This window comes from Petromyzon marinus, unplaced genomic scaffold, assembly GCF_048934315.1.
Source record: "Petromyzon marinus isolate PM22_M1 ecotype Great Lakes invasive population unplaced genomic scaffold, UKy_Petmar_22M1.pri1.0 PM_G_Scaffold_65, whole genome shotgun sequence".
Lineage (NCBI taxonomy): Eukaryota > Metazoa > Chordata > Hyperoartia > Petromyzontiformes > Petromyzontidae > Petromyzon > Petromyzon marinus.
This window is the reverse complement of record NW_027423019.1, coordinates 1,077,756-1,101,492: the sequence shown is the minus strand read 5'-3', so window position 1 is coordinate 1,101,492 and position 23,737 is coordinate 1,077,756. Positions and strand designations below refer to the sequence as shown.

The 23,737-nt window shown below is 48.5% G+C and overlaps 2 protein-coding genes across 8 annotated transcripts in view; both read right to left on the bottom strand.

The window, feature by feature from the left end:
* The window catches only part of LOC142919874 (hydroxylysine kinase-like), a 17,331-nt gene extending 5,499 nt beyond the window's left edge, over positions 1 to 11,832 (bottom strand). Inside the window, exons 1-4 of the mRNA XM_076062545.1 lie at positions 11,690 to 11,832; positions 8,119 to 8,216; positions 5,278 to 5,605; positions 2,144 to 2,286 (exon numbers count right to left, since the gene is read on the bottom strand). Coding sequence (XP_075918660.1) covers positions 2,144 to 2,286; positions 5,278 to 5,605; positions 8,119 to 8,216; positions 11,690 to 11,750 — 630 coding nt within the window. The 5' untranslated portion in view covers positions 11,751 to 11,832. The remainder of the gene's footprint in view (positions 1 to 2,143; positions 2,287 to 5,277; positions 5,606 to 8,118; positions 8,217 to 11,689) is intronic.
* On the bottom strand, positions 11,819 to 23,737 carry LOC142919875 (uncharacterized). 7 transcript variants are annotated; one of them, XM_076062546.1, is made up of 7 exons: positions 23,664 to 23,737; positions 21,287 to 21,514; positions 17,337 to 17,828; positions 16,003 to 16,194; positions 15,078 to 15,159; positions 14,894 to 14,968; positions 11,822 to 11,924 (listed from the first exon to the last, which is right to left on the bottom strand). In XM_076062546.1, the coding sequence occupies exons 2-7, from the start codon at positions 21,432 to 21,434 to the stop codon at positions 11,858 to 11,860; spliced, it is 1,056 nt and encodes a 351-aa protein (XP_075918661.1). In that variant the 5' UTR covers positions 21,435 to 21,514; positions 23,664 to 23,737; the 3' UTR covers positions 11,822 to 11,857. The 7 variants fall into 7 exon arrangements, with proteins under 7 accessions (XP_075918665.1, XP_075918666.1, XP_075918667.1 ...); XM_076062549.1 differs by having other exon boundaries at positions 14,917 to 14,968; XM_076062547.1 differs by having other exon boundaries at positions 15,078 to 15,141.

Sequence of the window (23,737 nt, the reverse complement as noted above, 5' to 3'; positions counted from 1 at the left end):
CGTCTGCCCAATGTAGCAGCTGCCACATAAACAATTAATCCGATATACACCTTCTGTTGATAGTTAGGTAATGCGTCTTTAGTGCAAGATACTAGTTTTTGAATTTTGTGTACTGTACCAAATCTTACTGTAATGTTTTGCTTTTGCAAAACACGGGCTAATTTGTCAGTTACTCCTGAGATATATGGAATTTTTATTGTTTTAACAATCTGGTCGCTTTCAGCAGTATTGCTTTGCGATCGTGATTTAGCATTTAGTGCTCTGTTAATTTGAGCATTATTGTAGCCATTCTGTCTTAGTGCGTCTTTAACGTGTTTAATCTCTCTCACTAGACTCTCACCATCTGACACTGTTTTAGCCCGATGTATAAGCATCTTATCTGAGCTGGATGATGATGTGATTCTGCATTCAGATAGGCATCAGTGTGCATTTGATTTATGTAAACGCTGTGTTATTTTATACATCGGGCTAAAACAGTGTCAGATGGTGAGAGTCTAGTGAGAGAGATTAAACATGTTAAAGACGCACTACGACAGAATGGCTACAATAATGCTCAAATTAACAGAGCACTGAATGCCAAATCACGATCGCAAAGCAATACTGCTGAAAGCGACCAGATTGTTAAAACAATAAAAATTCCATATATCTCAGGAGTAACTGACAAATTAGCCCGTGTTTTGCAAAAGCAAAACATTACAGTAAGATTTGGTACAGTACACAAAATAAAAAAACTAGTATCTGGGACTAAAGACGCATTACCTAAATTATCAACAGAAGGTGTATATCGGATTAATTGTTTATGTGGCAGCTGCTACATTGGACAGACGGGACGTAACATCAGCGTAAGACTAAAAGAACATCAGAGAAATATTAAATTATCTCAAACACAACTGTCGGCAGTGGCAGAACATGCTTGTCAACAAGGACACTCAATTGATTTTGACAATGTTGCAGTGGTGTGTAAAACTAATTATTACTGGCAAAGACTAATTAGAGAATCCATTGAAATTGAGAGGAACAAGAATAACTTTAATCGCTCTGGCAGCTACAGGCTTAGTGCAGCCTGGAAGCATATTATTAAATAATACACATTACATTTTGATTTAAAGAATTAATAATCTACAACTCATTACTAATCATAACCAATGACTGATTACTAATCGATTATATAATTACAATACCCCCCCCCTCCGCCTCTAATCACTGAACCTGATATGAGTTAAGTGATGATGTCACCCTGCTGCTCTATATAAAACCGGGAGCAAGCGAGGGCTTTACCATTCTGGCGAACTGCCCGATGATGCTGGATGTAATTACCAGTGAAACGTCGTACTCAAACTGTAAATGTGGATTCACTCTTCAACACACCAGTGGGCTAAAGTAGTGAATTATTTGTCTTTTTGTCAACGTGACACTTTTTTTGCTGATTGGCCGTGTCGGGTGGTGGAGGGTTACGACACATTTATAAATAAACGCGATCTAACCCAAAAACCTTTATTATGAATAATATTGGTCGCGAAAGCCTACATGTTAAACCAAAAATACGCCGCTTGAAAACCAGCCATTCGATCACTTGGAAGGACTCTCACGTTGCTAATTATGAACAGCTGCGTACGTTCCGAGCGAGTGGGCTCGTTACGTCACATTACACTTGCTTACCGAGAGAAAAGGCTCGCCGAGACTCAAGAGTTTTTTTTTTTAAGATTGTCGCAGTAAGGAGTTGGGGAAACTATCGCTCCGCATTTCCCAATGAAGTAATTTGCGAGATTTCTTTTTTGGCTTTTTACTTTGGCGAATATTCTCATATTCTTGTTTCTTTTGGTAAAGTCACGTAGAAGGGAAACAATAAAATAATAAAAATATAAAACAATAGAATTTTCACGACGTTTCGACTGCAACACAAGCAATCATCATCAGGTGTGAAAACCACAGCAATATATTTTTTTTCAAATTTCCTTGTTGTGGTTATCACACCTGATGACGATTGCTTGTGTTGCAGTCGAAACGTCGTGAGAATTTTATTGTTTTATATTTTTTATTATTTTATTGTTTCCCTTCTACGTGGTGACTTTACCGAAAGCAACAAGAATATGAATCCCTGCAGTCTCACGTCACCTGTCAAGAGGCCCTCGTGCGCTCGTACCTGCTGCAGGGCTTGGTGGATGCTCGCTGCCAGCTTGCCCACCTGGTAGTACAGGCTGCCATCCGCCAGCACCCTGGACAGCGGCACGCCGGGCAGGTACGTGAGCAGCCGCACGTTGAACTCCTTCTCTCCTTCGCCGCAGTCTGAGAATTCACAGCAGGAGTCGCCACCGAGGTCAAGAGGTCACCACGGTTAGTGAAATCTCACCGTCACTTCCTTTTGCTGGAACATAAAAAGCTGTTCGGAAACTGATATCGGAACCTCCAAGGTCTGGCCAAAGTGTCAACTCACCACTTTGCGCCCTGTGTTCATTACCCACGTGCTATACTACACAGGGTCTCTTATGAATTGCTCAACTGATAGCCAAGGCTACTATTCTTTTTTTAGGAAATTAAGTGACAATTTGCTGCTCAGCATTAAATGGTTAATAACAATAATGAACGTGCCAAGTCTGATATATAACGCACATAAAATTCGTGTAGTCTTTAAAACGCCAATCTCTCAAGCAACTTGAATCGAGTATTTCTGTTCCCCCCCCCCCCCCCAAAAATAGTAAATTGGAGTGATTTTTTTCTCATGACTTTCTTTCACGGTACTATTAACGCAGAAATTAATAACACGAACGCATTCCGAAATTCGCATTCCTATATGGCCTTGTTGTCTAAACCGCTATAGCTAAATAAAGCATTTGAGAGGAATAATACCTCGCCACACCCATGCGTAAGGCGCCAAAGTTGCAACGTGGCACGCAACCCTCGTGCCTTAGCGCACGCTGACCGGAACCGGGGGCAATTCGCCCAGGTTCGGGCCAGAATGGATACGTCAGCACACGAGTCTAGCTGAATTCCCTGGGTTCAGCTTGAGCAAATTACTTAGGAGCAGGGTGAATGGGGGCCCATCTGCATCAGGAGGCGACTTTTATCGCTCGTTCCATCACGTAAATATAAGGGTCAGCGGCTTTCCGTGATCTTCGCATTCCAAACACGGCGTTGGGCGGTGATGTCAGCTCACGCGATGAACCCCGAGCCTGGGTTTAAAGGAGCGCTGCTAGCCCAGGCATTATAATCAGAATATGTACTTTTACTGGAGGAATCCGATGAGCTATGAAGCACTTTGCTTTACAAATGTTTAGCAGCCCAGTGTTGTCCCAACTACAGCCTGTGGGCCAAGCCCGAACCACCAAAATTAATTCATTCTGGTCTACAGGACAACTATCCCGCCACGCCTTACAAGAACTAATTAAGTACATGTCTCAGTCAGCAATACTCACTTGAAATTACACACGACAACCGTCGCCCCCACGCCCGCCCCCCAACTGAAAAGTTTGACAAGACCCTCCCGATACTCAGTGAGGCTCTGCTGTGAAAACAAGTGTAACGATGATGATTACAATAATAATATTAATAGAAGTGATGCGATGCAGGAGGTCGGAGTGGGTGTGGGGGAGAGATAAGCTCTGTATCGACATGTTTGCATTTCTCTAAATCTCTCCTCTTGCGGATAGATCTTTCTCCTATCTCTTCCATATAAATATCATATTTCTGATTAAATCTCTCTCTGAATGAGTTAAATGATGACATCACCCTGCTGCTCTATTTAAGACCGGGAGCAAGTGAGGGCTTCACCATTCTGGCGAATTGCCCGATGATGCTGGATGTAATTACCAGCGAAACGTCGTATTCAAATATTGTAAATGTTGTGGATTCACTCTTCATCACACCGGTGGGCTAAAGTAGTGAACTATTTTGTCTGTTGTCAATGTGACACATTTTTTTACTGTTTGGCTGTGTCGGGTGGTGGAGGGTTATGACACATTTATAAATAACGCGATCTCACCCAAAAACCTTTATCATGAATAAATCTCTCTCATATCTCTACAATATATCGCTTGTGACATATCTTTCCCGTCTATGCTTGTTCATGTAATACATGGTTTTGGTTTGACGTGTTCCCCTTGTCAGCCAATCCGGAACTCGATGCAAAGAGTTTGACGTTTGCTTCTCAGGGTCTCGTGGGAAGATAAGCAGAAACCAAAATTACGATTTAGGTTTCGTAAGTATGTTGAAATTCTTTCGCACCATACGTACGTAGCCAACCGTGCTCATCGGAGGTGTGGGGAGGTAGAACACACTGTGCAGTTGGCGAATGGCGGCGTCGGTGAACTGTACGAACATTATATCTACCAACCTGCAGGTCAGTAGATGAGAAAACAGCAAGTGTGCTTCTGATCTCTCACCACAGATGTTATCGTCTCGTCCGTGTGGCTTTGCTGTGAGCAGTCATTCCAGTTTCATCCCACGCACCAAACATTGTTTTTTTATATACATGAAGAATTTACAAAATATCACAATGTGGACCTTGGGCCAGTACCAACAAGCAGTGCGTTACATCCACCAACCTCACAAAAACTAAAAAGTATGATCCTTTTACATCACTTATCGTCAGTGGAGTGCGACCCAGTATAATACCACCGCCTCATGCTCGGATATTGATCGTTGTCTTTGCAAGTATAAACCAATGCTGTGTTCGTATGATTACTATCAGCCTATGACTAAATCACCTGGAATGTGCCCTATCATAAGATCTGAAAGCTTAGCAGGTTGAGCCTGGATTAGGGCTTCTATGGGTGACAATCGTGCATTAAACAGGCATCACAGGCTGCTGCGTGGTGCTATGTTGTGGGGGCCAGAGTTCAGTTGCAGCAAAATCAATTGTACTGCACTGTACATCTATTAAACTTGATTTGTCGCTTTCGTGACTGCAGGAATTACTCTTTGGTTTTTTCGGTAAAGTTACGTAGAAATAAGAAATAATAAAATTACATAATAGCATACGACGTTTCGATTGCAACGCAAGCAATCATCAGGCATAGAAGAGCTAAATTTAAGAGAGAGAGAGGAAACACAGAACCGCAGATATATATACAGACACCTAAGTGGAGGGAGTTCACACACAGACACAAAGAGAGACACAACGTACGGAGCACAGAGAGATAGGGTCTCTGTGCCGAGGCCTTAGCATGTAGGGGGAGACAAAGAGAGATGGACAAGCACATCAAATAGAACAAGATTTAGTATTATGTACATCTCTTCTCCAATGTCTCTGCTCCCGGGACCCACACAGGCGCAGCTCACCGATGCTCTCGAGCGACATGATCTTCCCGCTGACGTTGTCCACCACCTCCTGCATGGGGAAGCCCATCTCCCGCAGGAACCTCATCATAGCCATCTGCACCTCGAGCATCTGCGGCCGCTGGCTGTCCCGCGTGTTGGTGACCTTGAGCACGAACTGGCGACCGTCGCGCGCCAGCACGTGGTAGTTCTGGTCGACGTAGCTCGCCAGCGGGCTCACCCCCGCCACGCTCACCCCGTAGAGGCGCTCCACCAGCTTCGCCGCGCGGGACTCGCTGATGCACGGCTTCTCGTGCTCGTGGCCATCGTCCTGCGGCGCAACTTGCATCGTCTTCAACGGACAAAACGAGGGCAATCGAAAAGTTTTTGGGTTTTGCAAGTGCACGTTGGCGTTCGCTCCATTCGTGCAGCGCGAGGCGCCTCCGATGAGCACGGTTGGCTACGTACGGTGCGAAACAAGCTCAGCGTACACACGAGGCTACACCCTGGAGGCGCTACGCTTCACGGACAGCCCACAGTAGTTGTCGCATTTACAGAGTTGTGCCGACACACGTGGCATACTACTTATTTAAATTACATCTCCGAGATCTTTAGCATCCGACTGTGAAGCAGACAGTGCGCAATATTTACAGTTCATACACCCACAGCGTTAACCGGGGCGGTCGTGGGACTCGTACCACAAACATCTGCAACGCGCTACCGCTCGGCCATGAAGTCAATCGATCGATCAGCGATCAATAAACACGTCTCTTTGCTCGCATCACATTTAATAGCAACACATTTCACCGAACAGAAAAGCACCACTTAAACATGTCAGATATAAGATTCGTAATAACAGAGAATTCTCCTTGTGTATTTCAGTGGAAATACAGCCAGTGCCTGATAAATTAGCATTACTGTAACTGGAATTATAACAAGAACCATGGGTTTATGCAGCATTGGGGAGCTGCAGCTATGGCCCACCGAGTAAACACCTTGTCCCGTAAGCACGAAATCACGTGTTCAAATTCCACTGGATGTGTAATTGTGTGAATAATAATCAGGGCTTAATCTGTCACTGAATATTTTCCGGGTCGCTGGTGCGGAGTGGAGTGGGCAGCACAGCCCCGGTAGCCACGGCGATAGCGAAAGGTACACACTGGACGTGGTGTGCCGGGTGTCAGCAGATTTTTCAGAGTCGCTGACACAGGGCAGCCCTGGCCGAAATTATCTCCATACATATGTAAAAGGCAAAGTTGTGATTATGTGTGTCTGTTCAAAATGTTTAGCGTACTTCCCGACATGCAACAAACTTGAAATTTGCCATGTGGGTACTTTCCAGACTGTACACCACGCAAAAATTATTAAAATACACTTTTGTGTTTTTTCTGGGGGGAGGAGGGGGGGGGGAGCTCAATAATGCATTTTTTTGCACGGCAAGTGAGCTGTCACGTGATCCACGCATGTGGAAGCGTAACGAATTAGTGTAGTGGTTAGCGCACTGCGCTACGAACCCGGCAACCCGAGTTCAATTCCCGCTCACTGCCACCACCGGTGACGATTATTTCAACCGCTTCTGGGCCTCCCCTAGATCGACTCAGCCTAAAACGAGTAATTGCTGTGGTGTGTGAACATCGCCACTGGGGACACAAAGGCGGCCGGGCGTGGTGCTGTCACCCACCCCTTCGTCTGTATATATAAAAGGGAAATTTGTGATTATGTGTGTCTGTTCGAAATGTTTAGCATACTTCCCGACATGCAACAACTTTAAATTTGCCATGTGGGTAGCTTCCAGACTGTAAACAAAGCAAAAAGTATAAAATATACTCTTTGGTTCTATTGGGTAAAATCACGTAGGTGAAAATAAAATAACAAAAAATCACGACGTTTCGGCCACAACACAAGCGGCCTTCATCAGGTGAAGGGACGAGACTGTCTGGAGGACAGCGCTGGAGTGAGAGAAGCCACGCTTAGATCACGACCTTTAAGCTGTGTGAGAAGAAAAACACAAAGCGCCTTGACAAAGGAATTCGCATATAATTTAGCATTGAAATGGCTAATTGAAATAGCTGTGTCTGTGTGTGTACAGCGTGTGTCTCTCTGTGTCTGTGTCCTGTGTGTCATCTGGTCCAACACCAGTGGAGACTAGGCTCTAAGAAAAGCCGTCTCGGGTGTGGACCAATCAAATTCAAGGACAGTGCATATTATTATCAGAGTTGTCTCTTTTGTTTGCATTTTGACTCCTTGTGTTGTGGTTATTGCAAACATGATGCCTTGAATAAAGGTGTCAGTTTTTGTGCCAGTTAAAAGGGTAAAACCTATTCCTATGACTTCGCGTTATCGTGGCCTGCCGTGCGGTTGTTGGAACGCGGCACGGGGTGACGCGAGACGGTTGAAGTCTGGTCGAACCGAGTCCTCGCCCACGGGTGGCGGAACGAGTTAAATTCACGGGAACAAAAATCCCGTGCTGGTGGCGAGAGAAGAGCGGTAGGGAGGGCGACTGACCGCCAGCGAGCGACCAGAAGCGAATCGGCGATTCACCGGATCGTCAATCGCCTTCGACGCCGCTTGGCCCTCGAGCACCGTCGCTCAAGGGCCAAGCGGCGTCCATCCCGGGCACGGACGCGTCCGTCCGTCTGCGTGTCCGTCCCCTCAGGTGCGAAACCTGAACCGCGCGTTCCTGCTCCTGCGTCGCCTGCTGCCGCCGGACCGCCTCCGGCCGTCGCGGGCGGCGACACTGCGCGCGACCGTTCGCTACATCGGCCTGCTGCAGGCCATGCTGGCGGAGACCGCCGCGGCACGCGGCTCCTCCCCGCGTGGCGCGTGACAGCGCGGGGAGGGAGGGGGGAGCGGCGGTCAACCCACCTCGGAATGCAGCAGTGTGTGTGTTTGGTGAAGGGCGTCCCACCGACTCGGCCAGGTGCGTACACGTAGGTGCGCGTGAGCACGATGCCAACCGTGCGCTAGTCGGAGATGTGGGAGCGGGGGGGGGAAGGACAAAAACAGTTCTAAGTAATATTATATTCTTAGCTCTTTCAGTAAAGTCACGTTGAAGGAAAACAATAAAATAATAAAATATATAAAACAATAATATTTTATTGTTTCCTTTCAACGTGACTTTACCGAAAGAGCTAAGAATATGAATTACTGCAGTCACGAAAGCTTTAAATCAGTTGTAAGTGAATTAGTTTTCAACGTCAGACGATCATTTCAAAGTGCACAGCTCCCGTGGTGAGCGTTGTGTACGCGTCACGACGCCACGTGCACACGTCACGACGCCACGTGCACACGTCACGACGCCACGTGTACACATCACGACGCCACGTGTACGCGTCACGACGCCACGTGTACACGTCATGATGCCACGTGCACACGTTGTGTACACGTCATGATGCCACGTGCACACGTTGTGTACACGTCACGATGCCATGTGCACACGCGTTGTGTACACGGAACCGCCCCCGTTACCCGCCGGGTAGGTGGCTACGAGTTTGCCGGAACGCTCGACGACCCTCGCCGCTCGTTCCCCGAGCTACTTGGCCCGTCACCCAGTGGCGTGGGCTCCGTGGCGAGACCTTTGACGCCCGCTTGTGCTGTGGCCGAAACGTCGTGATTTTTGTTTTATTTTTTTACCCGCGTGACTTTACCGAATAGAACCAAAGAGCGTGGATCCTCGCAGTCACGAAAGCTTCAAATCTAGAATTGATAGCCTCTACGGGGAGGGTTTTCACCTGTTAGAGCTTTTAACAGACAACGGGACAATAAGTCACCTGATGAAGGCCGCTTGTGTTGTGGCCGAAACGTCGTGATTTTTTATTGTTTTTACCTGCGTGACTTTACCGAATAGAACCAAAGAGTGTGTGGATCCTCGCGGTCACTAAATCTTCAAATCTAGAATTTTTTTGCTCGTCTGCTTCGGCACCGTTGCCGCGGTACGTCGGGACTCGCGAGCGCGCCACGCCGCCCCGCGGTTTGTTATTTAGGGTCGCGTTCCTTAATATTTGTTGTTTGAGTGAGCCTCGAGATTTATTGTTTTTCCCCAATCGTTGACGCGGTTTCAACACCATTCTCGAATTTGCGCGGCGCTCTGGTTTTGTGCGCGCGGGCGCGTCGAAGGATTATCGACTTATTTCCACGTCAGCTAAAGTTTCCACAGCCGCGTGATTTGCAACGTTCCGCGCGTACGAGCTTGTCGCCCCGATCGCACATTTACCGCCGAAACGCTAAAATAAACAACCGCCGGATGAACCGATGCGCGTACATCACTCACTCGTCCTCACTCACACTCCCCTCTCTCTCTCACACTCTCCCTCACTCGCTCACTCATCCACCAACATCCAACATCGGGGCCGGATTCGGGCGTGGGGGCGGGGGGCTTCAGGGGCTGCAGCCCAGGGGCCTCGTCCAGCTGAAGCGCCTCCAGAGGCGAAGTGAAAAGTGATTTCAGTTGCGCATGCTGAATTTTATTCGTCGTTAGCCTTGTAACAAAAAATATACATTTTATTTTTCTTTAACTTTGTTTTCCTTATTCTTAGCTCTTTCGGTAAAGTCACGTTGAAGGGAAACAATAAAATAATAAAATATATATAAAGTCACGTTGAAGGGAAACAATAAAATAATATATAGTCACGTTGAAGGGAAACAATAAAATAATAAATATATAAAGTCACGTTGAAGGGAAACAATAAAATAATAAAAAATATATAAAACAATAAAAAAATGTATTGTTTCCCTTCAACGTGACTTTACCGAAAGAGCTAAGAATATGAATTACTGCAGTCACGAAAGCTTTAAATAAAAATGTTTTCCTTTTGAACATTTTTATCAGGGGGCCTCACAGTACCTGTAGCCCAGGGGGCTTACACAATCTTAACCCGGCTCTGTCTCCAGTGGACTCCTATTAGTATTTGCCCTAACACGCTGTTAAGGCTGGGGGGGGCTACTGGGGGGTGTGGGTTCTGTTCTTGTAAGCGCACGGGAAGGGTGCGGGGTGCTCGCGTAGCCTTAGGAATGCGGAATTCGGTCGTGCGGGTCAAGAGGTCACGTGCGCGGGAATCGCGTGGTGAGGCGCAGCCACGTGTCTACCCCAACTGGCGATCTTCCCATCAGCATCGGGGCCCCTGACTTGTCACGGTGAACTTTCGGGGGCCCACCACAACTCTACGCACACTGCCTCCTCTCTCTCTCTCTCGCTCTGGTAGAGTTGGCTTCAGGACGACCGTAACGCCTCTCAGGACAATATATTACCGTGGAGGTGTCCTGTTGAGTTTGGCCAGGGCGGCACGGCGATAAGGGGGCGATAACCGATGAACGCAGACGGGGCGGTAAGATCACAGCTCACGGGCAGAAAAAGCTCGGTGGCTTTTTGCCACCGTAGCCACGATTGAAGGGAGGCATTCAGCCAGCAAACAACAGATCGTAGCTTTTTGGATTCGCTCTGAATTGGGCTAGGGGGTAGGTCACGTGCCAGGGGGCGAGATCCCACGGGAAGGGTCGAGAAAGCCCAGGAGGCGTTCTCGACGGTGGTCGTGGCCGAGGGCGGGGCCTTAGCCACGGGCCAGGAGCCGGTAAACCGGGCTCCCCACCAGGGACCGGGGCTCTGCGTTGACTCTCGTCATCTGAAGATCGACGATCTACGTTCGGGAGAAGCAGTCACCAACACGCGGACGAGGACCCAGGCCAGGGTGTGGATTTTGTTTCCAGGTCCTTCCGGATTTCCCCTTCCACATTTGAGAAACGTGAGTTTGAGTATTTGGCAACTGCTGTAAATGTCCACGTGATGATGATGATAAATCTAACTGGTAGAGCTCTAATTTGTAATGGCCAGGTCAGGGCCGTTCTGAGAGAGCTACGCAGCATCTCAATGGGGGGCCTTACCCGGTAAAAATAAAACGTGGTTTAGTTTCTTGTTCGAGTCTCGTGCACGACTTGCAAAACGGCGTCGCGAACAACATCACGTGTCCTCCTGCTAAGAGGAGTTCCAGCCCAGGTGAGTGTTGAACCTGGCACCTTTATTATCACCACCATCACCATCGCCACCACCACTACAATGTCTCCAGCAAACAAAACAGCCGCCAAGTGCCCTCACTCTGAGGGCAGGCAGGCAGGGAGAGAGGAGGAGGCCACGACAGACCACGTGACCCACAACCAACCCTGGGACACGGGAGCGACGTCAAACAGAACCGCGACGCGGGGGGGGGGGAAGGGCGAGTCGAACGGACGACGCTTTTCTGTCGACGCTCGCATCGTTCCGGGAACGATGCGAGCGCCACCCCCCCCACGATTTACAGCTTGAAAATCAAGTCGGGGGGGGGGGGGGGAAATTACTTTTAATCAACGTGAGGATAATAACAAAAACAATACCACACTCCAGTGGCGGACTTGCAAACGCTGCACACACAAACACAAAGATTCCCCGTGCCGCGTACAGCCTCACTAGGCTGCTGGGGGCTCGGTGTCAGTAGCCAGTGCACCAATGAAGGCCGGGAGAGAACCATCGGCAGGGCTTGTCACCGTCAGCCTCCTCCTCCCCTTACACCTCCACCACCTCCACCACCTCCTCCACCTCCACCACCTCCACCACCTCCTCCACCTCCACGTGCAGCTACATCATCTCCACGGTGTCGCTGCCGTCTCCGCCGTCACCGGCCAGCACGTTGCTCCCGTAGCCGCTGGAGGGAGCGGAGAAAGTAGGCGAGGGTGATACGTACGTACCTAGCGTGAGAGTGATAAGAAGTACTAACCTAGCATGAGAGTGATACGTATGTACCTAGCGTGAGAGTGATACGTACGTACCTAGCGTGAGAGTGATAAGTACTAACCTAGCGTGAGAGTGATACGTATGTACCTAGCGTGAGAGTGATACGTACGTACCTAGCGTGAGAGTGATATGTACTAACCTAGCGTGAGAGTGATACGTACGTACCTAGCGTGAGAGTGATATGTACTAACCTAGCGTGAGAGTGATACGTACGTACCTAGCGTGAGAGTGATATGTACTAACCTAGCGTGAGAATGATACGTACTAACCTAGCGTGAGACTGATACGTAAGTACCTAGCGTGAGAGTGATATGTACTAACCTAGCGTGAGAATGATACATGCTAACCTAGCGTGAGAGTGATACGTACGTACCTAGCGTGAGAATGATACGTACTAACCTAGCGTGAGAATGATACGTACTAACTTAGCATGAGGGTGATACGCACTAACCTAGGGTGAGGGTGATACGTACTAACCTAGCGTGAGAGTGATACGTACTAACCTAGCGTGAGAGTGATACGTACGTACCTAGCGTGAGAATGATACGTACTTACCTAGCGCGTGAGTGTGTACGTACGTACCTAGCGCGTGAGAATGATACATACTAACCTAGCGTGAGAATGATACGTACGCACCTAGCGTGAGGGTGATACGTACAAACCTAGCGTGAGAGTGATACGTACGTACCTAGCGTGAGAGTGATACGTACGTACCTAGCGTGAGAGTGATACGTACTAACCTAGCGTGAGAGTGATACGTACGTACCTAGTGTGAGAGTGATATTTACGTACCTAGCGTGAGAGTGATACGTACTAACCTAGTGTGAGAGTGATACGTACTAACCTAGCGTGAGAGTGATACGTACTAACCTAGCGTGAGAGTGATACGTACGTACCTAGCGCGTGAGAGTGATACGTACTAACCTAGCGTGAGAGTGATACGTACTTAACCTAGCGTGAGAGTGATACGTACTTACCTAGCGTGAGAATGATACGTGCTAACCTAGCGTGAGAGTGATACGTACGTACCTAGCGCGTGAGAGTGATACGTACGTACCTAGCGTGAGAGTGATACGTACTAACCTAGCGTGAGAGTGATAGGTACTAACCTAGCGTGAGAGTGATACGTACTAACCTAGTGTGAGAGTGATAGGTACTATCCTAGTGTGAGAGTGATACGTACTAACTTAGCATGAGAGTGATACATACGTACCTAGCGCGTGAGAGTGATACGTACTAACCTAGCGTGAGAGTGATACGTACTAACCTAGCGTGAGAGTGATACGTACTTACCTAGCGCGAGAATGATACGTGCTAACCTAGCGTGAGAGTGATACGTACGTACCTAGCGCGTGAGCGTGTACATAGTAACGTAGCGTGAGAGTGACACGTACGTACCTAGCGTGAGAGTGATACGTACGTACCTAGCGTGAGAATGATACATACTAACCTAGCGTGAGAATGATACGCACTAACCTAGCGTGAGAGTGATACGTACTAACCTAGCGTGAGAATGATACGCACTAACCTAGCGTGAGGGTGATACGTACTAACCTAGCGTAAGAGTGATAGGTACTAACCTAGCGTGAGAATGATACGCACTAACCTAGTGTGAGGGTGATACGTACTAACCTAGCGTGAGAGTGATACGTACTAACCTAGCGTGAGAATGATATGTACGCACCTAGCGTGAGAATGATACGTGCTAACCTAGCGTGAGAGTGATACGTGCTAACCTAGCGTGAGAGTGATACGTGCTAACCTAGAGTAAGAGTGATACGTGCTAACCTAGCGTGAGGGTGATACGTACTAACCTAGCGTGAGAGTGATACGCACTAACCTAGTGTGAGGGTGATACGTACTAACCTAGCGCGAGAGTGATACGTACGTACCTAGCGTGAGAGTGATACGTACTAACCTAGCGTGAGAATGATACATGCTAACCTAGCGTGAGAGTGATACGTACTTACCTAGCGTGAGAATGATACGTGCTAACCTAGCGTGAGAGTGATACGTACGTACCTAGCGTGAGAGTGATACGTACTAACCTAGCGTGAGAGTGATACGTACTAACCTAGCATGAGAATGATATGTGCTAACCTAGCGTGAGAGTGATACGTGCTAACCTAGCGTGAGAGTGATACGTACGTACCTAGCGTGAGAGTGATACGTACTAACCTAGCGTGAGAGTGATACGTACTAACCTAGCGTGAGAGTGATACGTACTAACCTAGCGCGAGAGTGATACGTACTAACCTAGCGTGAGAGTGATACGTACTTACCTAGCGTGAGAGTGATACGTACTTACCTAGCGTGAGAATGATACGTACTAACCTAGCGTGAGAGTGATACGTACTAACCTAGCGTGAGAGTGATACGTACTAACCTAGCGTGAGAGTGATACGTACTAACCTAGCGCGAGAGTGATACGTACTAACCTAGCGTGAGAGTGATACGTACTTACCTAGCGTGAGAGTGATACGTACTTACCTAGCGTGAGAATGATACGTGCTAACCTAGCGTGAGAGTGATACGTACGTACCTAGCGTGAGAGTGATACGTACTAACCTAGCGTGAGAGTGATACGTACTAACCTAGCGTGAGAATGATATGTGCTAACCTAGCGTGAGAGTGATACGTGCTAACCTAGCGTGAGAGTGATACGTACGTACCTAGCGTGAGAGTGATACGTACTAACCTAGCGTGAGAGTGATACGTACTAACCTAGCGTGAGAGTGATACGTACTAACCTAGCGCGAGAGTGATACGTACTAACCTAGCGTGAGAGTGATACGTACTTACCTAGCGTGAGAGTGATACGTACTTACCTAGCGTGAGAATGATACGTACTAACCTAGCGTGAGAGTGATACGTACGTACCTAGCGCGTGAGCGTGTACGTACGGAGCGCTGTGTCGCGTCGCCCCGCGTGGTGTGGCGACCACTTGGGGAGTGGCTTTCATCCGGCGGTGTCAACCGGGGGGGGGGGGGGGTGGGACGAGGTCTTAAAATTCAGATTGTTTCTGTTCCACCACGGTGGCGGCAGCTGTGTTGGCGGTGGCTACCTGCAATCAGAGACGGTATCCTTCTCGGGGACCAGGCTCGGGGCGTTTCCTCCTCGCTCGTCTGCTGGGGAACGAGAAAAATCTACGCGGAACGTTGCGACAAATGGAACACGCGAACACGAACACAAACACATGCGCCGCCGTTGGCACGTGCAAAGTAGAGCAACGGTTAACAAATCTATAACAAGTATATAGATACAAACACCAATACCTTGTTTGTGTATCTTACCGGGTAAGCCCCCCACTGTGCTACTACGTGACTTGTTTAGTAGAAGCTACGCCGGCTATCACAAGTGACAGCTGAACTCAGTGGCTTATTGTCGTCGTCGTCATCGTCGTCGTTATCATCGTCGACGACATCATCATCGTCGTCGTCATCATCATCGTCATCGTTGTCATCATCGTCGTCATTGTCGTCATCATCACCGTCGTCATCATCGTCATCATCGTCATCATCGTCGTCATCATCGTCATTTTCCTCGTCGTCATCGTCATCGTCATCGTCGTCATCATCGTCATCGTCATCATCGTCGTCATCGGGTGGCAAATAAAGAGCAGCAGCCAAATGGCTCTGAATGCGTAAACGCAGGAAGTGTCAGGGTCGGGATAGAACCCATGACCTCCTGCGTACCAGGCGAGGTAGTTAACATCTCATAGCCACCGTGATGATGATGATGAGGGAGACACCGCAAACTCCAAATATATAGGTGTCAGGGGCGGGGATGTAACCCACGGACTCCTGTGTACCAGGCGAGGTCGTCAACATCTCAGCCATTGTGATGATGATCATGAGAGACACCGCAAACTTTAAATAAACAGCGGCAGCAGCAGGCGTCGTCAGAGTCTGGATCCAACCCACGACCTCCCAAGCACGAAGCGAGGCAGTCAACATCTCCGTAGCCACCGCAACGCCACCGCCGCTCACCGGGACGCTTGCCGGCGCTCCCTCTGCCCCACACGGTGCACATCAGGAAGGGGAGGATCGCCAGCACCGTTATGACCGACAGGAAGCTGATGGAGGCGCTGCTACTGCCGCTGGAGGGGAGCGTCGCCTTGTCTCCCGTAGACACCCCGGACGAGGGTGGGGAGGAGCGGGAGGTGGTAGTGGTGGTGGTGGCTACGAGATTGGGGAGGCACGGGGAGATACGGGGAGACACGGGTAGAAATGGGGAGACGTAGAGACACGGGGAAACAGAGAGAAAAAGTGAGACAGATACAGACAGCGAGACACAGACAGACAAACACAGACAGATTGCATAGCTGAGCGGTGTTGTTGGATGAAGTTCGTGAGGAGGAGGATTTGGTCTTCATCAATTCTGTGTCTGTCTGTGTCTATGTCTTTGTGTATCTGTGTCTGTCTATGGCTTTTATGACCTCCTGTCACAGGTGCTAGCAAAAGTGGCCACTCGGGATAGAGTCATCCCGTTGGGCGACTTCAATGCGCGAGGCACCTGGTCTGGAGTAATTGGAAGGCGTGGGCCAGATCAGCTCAATAACAACGGCAGGAGGCCGCTAGATTTTTGTGCAGCCCATGGGCTTGTAATTACCAACACGCTGTTCCGGCATCGGCGCATCCGCACAACATCACGGATGGATGCCGAGTCCAAGCAAGAACCATCTGCCGGACTACGTAGTGGATGCAACAGCGGATGTGAGCCCGTGCCCTTGAGACCAGAACCTGCCGTGGAGCCGATCTGGACAATGACCATCGGCTAGTCATCTGTAAGATGTGCCTGCCATTCTTCCACTCCGGCGGTGGGTGTACACCCAGGAGCCCATTCCAACCTAAAGTGGCCTGGTCTCAGCCGTGCACCCCAAGGGACGGACACTAAAATGGTTGATGGGCGTGCAGTCCACGACCCCTTGCGGAGCTCCGCGGTGGGAACTTTGGGCGGCACGCGGGGGGGGGGGGGGGGGGAAGGGGGGGCACTCAAGCAAAGGGCGACTGCTAAAAATGCAGACGGGGAAAATTAACCAGATGGAGACGAAAATGATTTCACGGCCCAAGTTGGCGTGGGTGTTCATCCCAGAGCCGCGTCAATTATCATTTGGCATGACACGAGAGAGAGGAGCGGTGCAGCAAGCCGACAGGGAAGGACTCGGGCCAGACGCGACCGTTAGCTGCGAAGACGCCAAGATCAGGAGGGAAAACACTCGGGAGCCACGTCGGAGCATCGGCGCGGCCGGCACGGCTACGGCGCGGCCGGCACGGCTACGGTGCGGCCGGCCGGGAACACGGCGCCCCCCCCCCTGACGTACCATCGTCGCGCGTGCGAGCCTGGACGGGCGGCGACGAGGGCCCCGGGCCGGCCCCCGTGTAGGCCCGCACCGTCACCTCGTAGGGGGCCCACCTGGTCAGCCCGTGCAGCGTCACGCTCCTCCGGTACGCGGGCTGACGCGGCGTCCGGCGCCAGCCGCCCCCCCGGCTCGGCCGCCCTCCCGTGCCGTCCCCTTCCTCGTCCCCTTGGTGGTGGTCCCCTTGGTGTTCCCCTTGGTGGTCCCCTTCTTCCTCGTCGTCCCCTTCTTCTTCCTCGTCGTCGTCGTCGTCGTCCCCATCCCCCGAGCCGTCGTCTGCGTCTGCTGCGTGCGCCACGCCTTGGCTGGGCAGCTCCCTGTAGGCCACCATGTACCCCGTGACGCCGCCGCCGCCGCCGTCTTGCTGGCCGTGAGCGGGTGGCGGCTCCCAGCTGACCAGCAGGCTGCTGGAGTTGAGGGCCACGCACGTGATGTTCTGTGGGGGCGCGGAGGGGGCTGTGGGTCGGGTTGGGATTGCAGTGGAGGTGACGGAGTGGGGGGGTGGGGGGGTCACCGTGAGTCGTGGTAATTGAGAGAAACATCAGAAACCACCGCAACTTGTGAAAACGATGAGAATGACGCAGGGGGTGAAAAATTCAAGTTAGTCAATGGCTGAACCCCCCCAGACCTGCAAGCTAGTCAATGACTAACTTTAATGACTTCAATGACTAACTTCAATGACTAACAATGACTAACTTGCAGGTCTGGGGGGGAGGGTGGTGCTCAACTTTGTTGTTGTTGTTAAGGAGACGCCTTGAATTAGTGACTGCGAACATTCAATTAGCACCGCCATTGGATTCCCCACGACCTAACAAAAGAGCAAAAGCGGGAGCTTTACAATTCCAACGATGTGAAAACACAAACACATTAACACCACCGTAGGCGTGGTGACAACAACAACTCTCGTTAGGGACGTTAATAAATTAGTGGTGAAAAAAAGTTCCTTGAAAGCTCAATGAAAATTCCAAGTAAAATGCCATCATCATTAAAACCTTCCGGTTATCTGTGAAGTACCGTGAATGACACAAATACATTCAGCTGGCAGGGTAGCCGTGACATTCACATCCCTCTAACAGTCCCACAGAGGCCGCGTGCCCTGCAGTTAACTACACAGACACAATTAACAATCAACAGGGCACGTCACCACACAATAATAATTGGATCCTGTAACAATGACAATGGATCTCTCTCCCCTCCCCCCACACACACACATCCCCTCCCCCCACTCACCACATCCCCTCCCCCCACACACACATCCCCACACACACCCCCCCCACACACACATCCCCCCCCACACACACACATCCCCTCCCCACACACACACACATCCCCTCCCCCCCCACACACATCCCCCCCCACACACACACACACACATCCCCTCCCCATACACACACACATCCCCACACACACACACATCCCCCCACACACACACACACATCCCCTCCCCCACACACCACACACACACACATCCCCCCACACAGACGAATCAATAGGAGTAATGAGTGTCACACACAGTGCTGGTACTTGTTGTGTACGTGTTAGTGCGGTGTGTTCGTTTAAAGTTCTGTAGCGTCACGATGTGGCTTACTGGGGCTGACGAACACAACAAAATGAAGAAACAAAACTCTCTTTTTTGGTTCTTTTGGTAAAGTCACCACGTAGAATGAGAATAAAATAATAAATTGATCAAATAAAATAACACAGTAAAATTCTCACGACGTTTCGGCTACAACACAAGTGGCCTTCATCAGCGCTGTCCTCCAGACAGTCTCGTCCCTTCACCTGATGAAGGCCGCTTGTGTTGTGGCCGAAACGTCGTGAGAATTTTACTGTGTTATTTTATTTTATCAATTTATTATTTTATTCTCATTCTACGTGGTGGTGACTATACCGAAAGAACCAAAGAAGATGAATCCTTGCAGTCACGAAAGCTTTAAATCGAAACAGAACACTGGGGCTGACGAACACAACAAAATGAGTAAACAAAACTCTTTCTGTTAATGAGGTATTAAAGCTATCGTGACCGCGATAAAATTACTCGTTGTGGTGTTTTTGTCGGTAAAGTCACGTGTGTAGAAGTACAATAAAATTATATTAAAACAAATCACAATCACGACGTTTCGATCACAACGCAAGCAGATCAACGCATTGACAAGCATCGATTACCAATCAACGCATTGACAAGCATCGATTACCAATCAACGCATTGACACACATCGATTACCAATCAACGCATTGACAAACATCGATTACCAATCAACGCATTGACAAGCATCGATTACCAATCAACGCACTGACACACATCGATTACCAATCAACGCATTGACGAGCATCGATTACCAATCAACGCACTGACAAGCATCGATTACCAATCACGCATTGACAAGCATCGATTACCAATCAATACACTGACAAACATCGATTACCAATCAACGCATTGAAGAGCATCGATTACCAATCAACGCATTGACGAGCATCGATTACCAATCAACGTACTGACACACATCGATTACCAATCAACGCATTGACAAGCATCGATTACCAATCAACGCATTGGCAAGCATCGATTACCAATCAACGCATTGACAAGCATCGATTACCAATCAACGCATTGGCAAGCATCGATTACCAATCAACGCACTGACACACATCGATTACCAATCAACGCATTGGCAAGCATCGATTACCAATCAACGCATTGACACACATCGATTACCAATCAACGTACTGACACACATCGATTACCAATCAACGCACTGACACACATCGATTACCAATCAACGCATTGACGAGCATCGATTACCAATCAACGCACTGACACACATCGATTACCAATCAACGTACTGACACACATCGATTACCAATCAACGCACTGACACACATCGATTACCAATCAACGCATTGACGAGCATCGATTACCAATCAACGCACTGACACACATCGATTACCAATCAACGCACTGACACACATCGATTACCAATCAACGCATTGACACACATCGATTACCAATCAACGCACTGACACACATCGATTACCAATCAACGCATTGACACACATCGATTACCAATCAACGCACTGACACACATCGATTACCAATCAACGCACTGACACACATCGATTACCAATCAACGCACTGACACACATCGATTACCAATCAACGCACTGACACACATCGATTACCAATCAACGCACTGACACACATCGATTACCAATCAACGCACTGACACAAATCGATTACCAATCAACGCACTGACACACATCGATTACCAATCAACGCATTGACACACATCGATTACCAATCAACGCACTGACACACATCGATTACCAATCAACACATTGACACACATCGATTACCAATCAACGCATTGACGAGCATCGATTACCAATCAACGCATTGGCAAGCATCGATTACCAATCAACGCATTGACACACATCGATTACCAATCAACGCACTGACACACATCGATTACCAATCAACGCATTGACACACATCGATTACCAATCAACGCACTGACGCCCCTCCCCCACCCATAACACAGCTTGATGAGCTAACGAGTAACTGTGTGTGACACCACTTTGTGATCCTATGTTGTAAGAGTTTTATTATACTTGGTTCTTTCGGTTAAGTCACCACGTAGAAGGGAAATAATAAAATAATAAAAACATAATAGGCGAGAATTTTGTTTTATTGTTTTATTATTTTATTGTTTCCCTTCTACGTGGTGACTTTACCGAAACAACCGAGAAGATGAATCCTTGCAGTCACGAAAGCTTTAAGTCTAAATGTTATTTTATAATTGCTTTATGCCTCAAAACGTTGCTGTTGTGACGAGGACTTCACGTGAAGGGATGACACAAATAGACACCGCCTTTCCTTATTGTGAGAATATATAAATTACAACAATATCACTCACCTCCTCCTCCTCCTGCTGCTGCTGCTGCTCCTGCTGTACCCGTGGCGTCGGTCTCTACACCGGCACAGGCGACGAGACCGACACAGCACGCGACACAGAGCCCCACGGGCACCAACAACGACGACGATCCCCGCAGCTCCGCCATCATCGTCCTCGTCAAATCCTCCTCCTCAGTGAGCCTCGCCACGAGGCCTCGCTCTGTCTCCTCGTTGCCTGTCACGTGGCTCGCTAGCAGACACGGGGAGGGGGGGGGTGAGGTGGGGGAGTGACGTGTGGGGGGGAGGGTGATGGGGCGTGGCTAACAAGGCTTGGGGAGGAGGGTGTGGGGGGGAGAGTGACGTGTGTGGGGGGGAGGGTGACGGGGCGTGGCTAACAAGGCTAGGGGAGGGGGGGGTGACGTGTGTGTGGGGGAGGGTGATGGGGCGTGGCTAACAGCCTTGGGGAGGAGGGTGTGGGGGGGGAGTGACGTGTGTGGGGGGGAGGGTGATGGGGCGTGGCTAACAGGCTTGGGGAGGGGGGGGATAGGTCATAGTTCAGTTATTTGGTATAGCCCTGTGAGCCATTCGGCTCTTGAATTGGGTGCAACCGCAACAAACAAAAAACTAAAACATGAACAAGAAAACATCTTGAAGTGACTTTGAGTGACTGTGCAAACAGAAAATCCAGGGAAAAACAGCAAAATATTTCACAAAAAGCACCGTACACCAACGCTGTGTGCACATAGCATGCGACGTTTCAATTGCAACACAAGCAATCATCATCAGGTACAAATGCAAGAGAAAGCAAACCTAGTGAACTTAGAAATGTAATGCAATACAACACAGAGAGTCGGCCAACATAACAGTCAACACCCCACCTGGTTGATCACGTTCTTCCAAAGGTTGCTCAATTTGAAAGAGAGACAAAACACAGACACGGAGACACACAGACAGAGAGAGATATAACACAGAGACACACAGAGAGAGATACAAACATACAGTGAGGGAAACAAGTATTTGATCCCCTGCTGATTTTGTACGTTTGCCCACTGACAAAGAAATTATCAGTCTATAATGTTAACGGTAGGTTTATTTGAACAGTGAGAGACAGAATAACAAGGCCGTAGCCATGGAGTCAACATTGGGGGGGACCAAACCTATCAGGGGGTCTGGGGTCCGCCCCCCAGAAAGAAAAAATCTAAATTTTAAAACTAATTTCCTGACATTTCCTAAAATATTGAAAAATTTCACTAACACATGGGATGGAATTTGTATTATTTGATACAATATTGTATAATATTGTATTGTATTACATTGCTCTGTGTTGTTTCTTTTTTAACTTTTCTTGTTTCATAGTATGTAATGGCAGAGATTAGGGATTCATAAAGTACAACGCAATCATATAAACACAAATCTACGCATTGTTATATGAAGACACGTCCTGGTTTTGTGGCCAAGGTTAAGCGAAATTGTTTTTATTAACATAGCATAGCAATTATTATTTAAAAAAATATTTTTATAGCAATATATTGGGGGTACATTTTGAGCATATTTGATAATTGTGGGGGGATATGTCCCCCACCAATATATATTATAATTATTATAACATATTATAATTATTATTATAATATATTATAATTACGGCCTTGTGTCAATGAGAGATTTCGAACTTTGGTGACTGCAGGAAATAATAACACGAGGACACGCAGAGAGAGAGAGAAAGCACACATATTCTTGGTTCTTTCGGTAAAGTCACCACGTAGAAGGCAAACAATAAAATAATAAAAAATATAAAACAATAAAATTCTCACGTTTCGACTGCAACACAAGAAGCAATCATCATCAGGTGTGAGAACCGCAGCAAGAAAATTTTCTTGCTGATGGTTTTCACACCTGATGATGATTGCTTCTTGTGTTGCAGTCACAACGTCGTGATAATTTTATTGTTTTATATTTTTATTATTTTATTGTTTCCCTTCTACGTGGTGGTGACTTTACCGAAAGAACAAAGAATATGAATCCCTGCAGTCAGGAAAGCTTTAAATCAAAAGCACACTTAATCAAACAAACTGAGTAAACTTGGAAATGTAATGCAATGCAACACAGAGAGTCGGTCAACACACAATAAACGCATAGCCTGGTAGATAACTTTCTTACAAAGATTGCTCAACTAAGCGAGATTATTGAAGCAAACGCGATCAGGCGAGGGCAGGAGGCAAGGCCCCGCGTGGCTAGGCCCCGCGTTGTAAAGTTCCAACCTGGACATCGATTCCCATGCTCGCTGCTACTCAACTGACATCCCTACGAGAGAGAGCGAGGCTCTACCTTGGTAAACAACAACAACAACCACCACCACCACAACGACCACCACCACCACAACCGCGATGAGAATTTCTCACCTCGGATTTCAGTTCACGCGCGGAGGGGCAGATTTGTCACCTCGTGACGTCACGCGGCAGCAGGAGATGACGTC

Coding starts and splice junctions, on each gene's coding strand:
- LOC142919875 (XM_076062546.1), bottom strand. CDS start 21,434: ATGATGGCGGAGCTGCGGGGATCGTCGTCGTTGTTGGTGCCCGTGGGG. Junction 17,829..21,286: donor AGCAGCAGGAGGAGGAGGAG/GTGAGTGATATT, acceptor CCCGACCCACAG/CCCCCTCCGCGCCCCCACAG. Junction 15,160..16,002: donor GAGCGCCGGCAAGCGTCCCG/GTGAGCGGCGGT, acceptor CGTTCCGCGTAG/ATTTTTCTCGTTCCCCAGCA.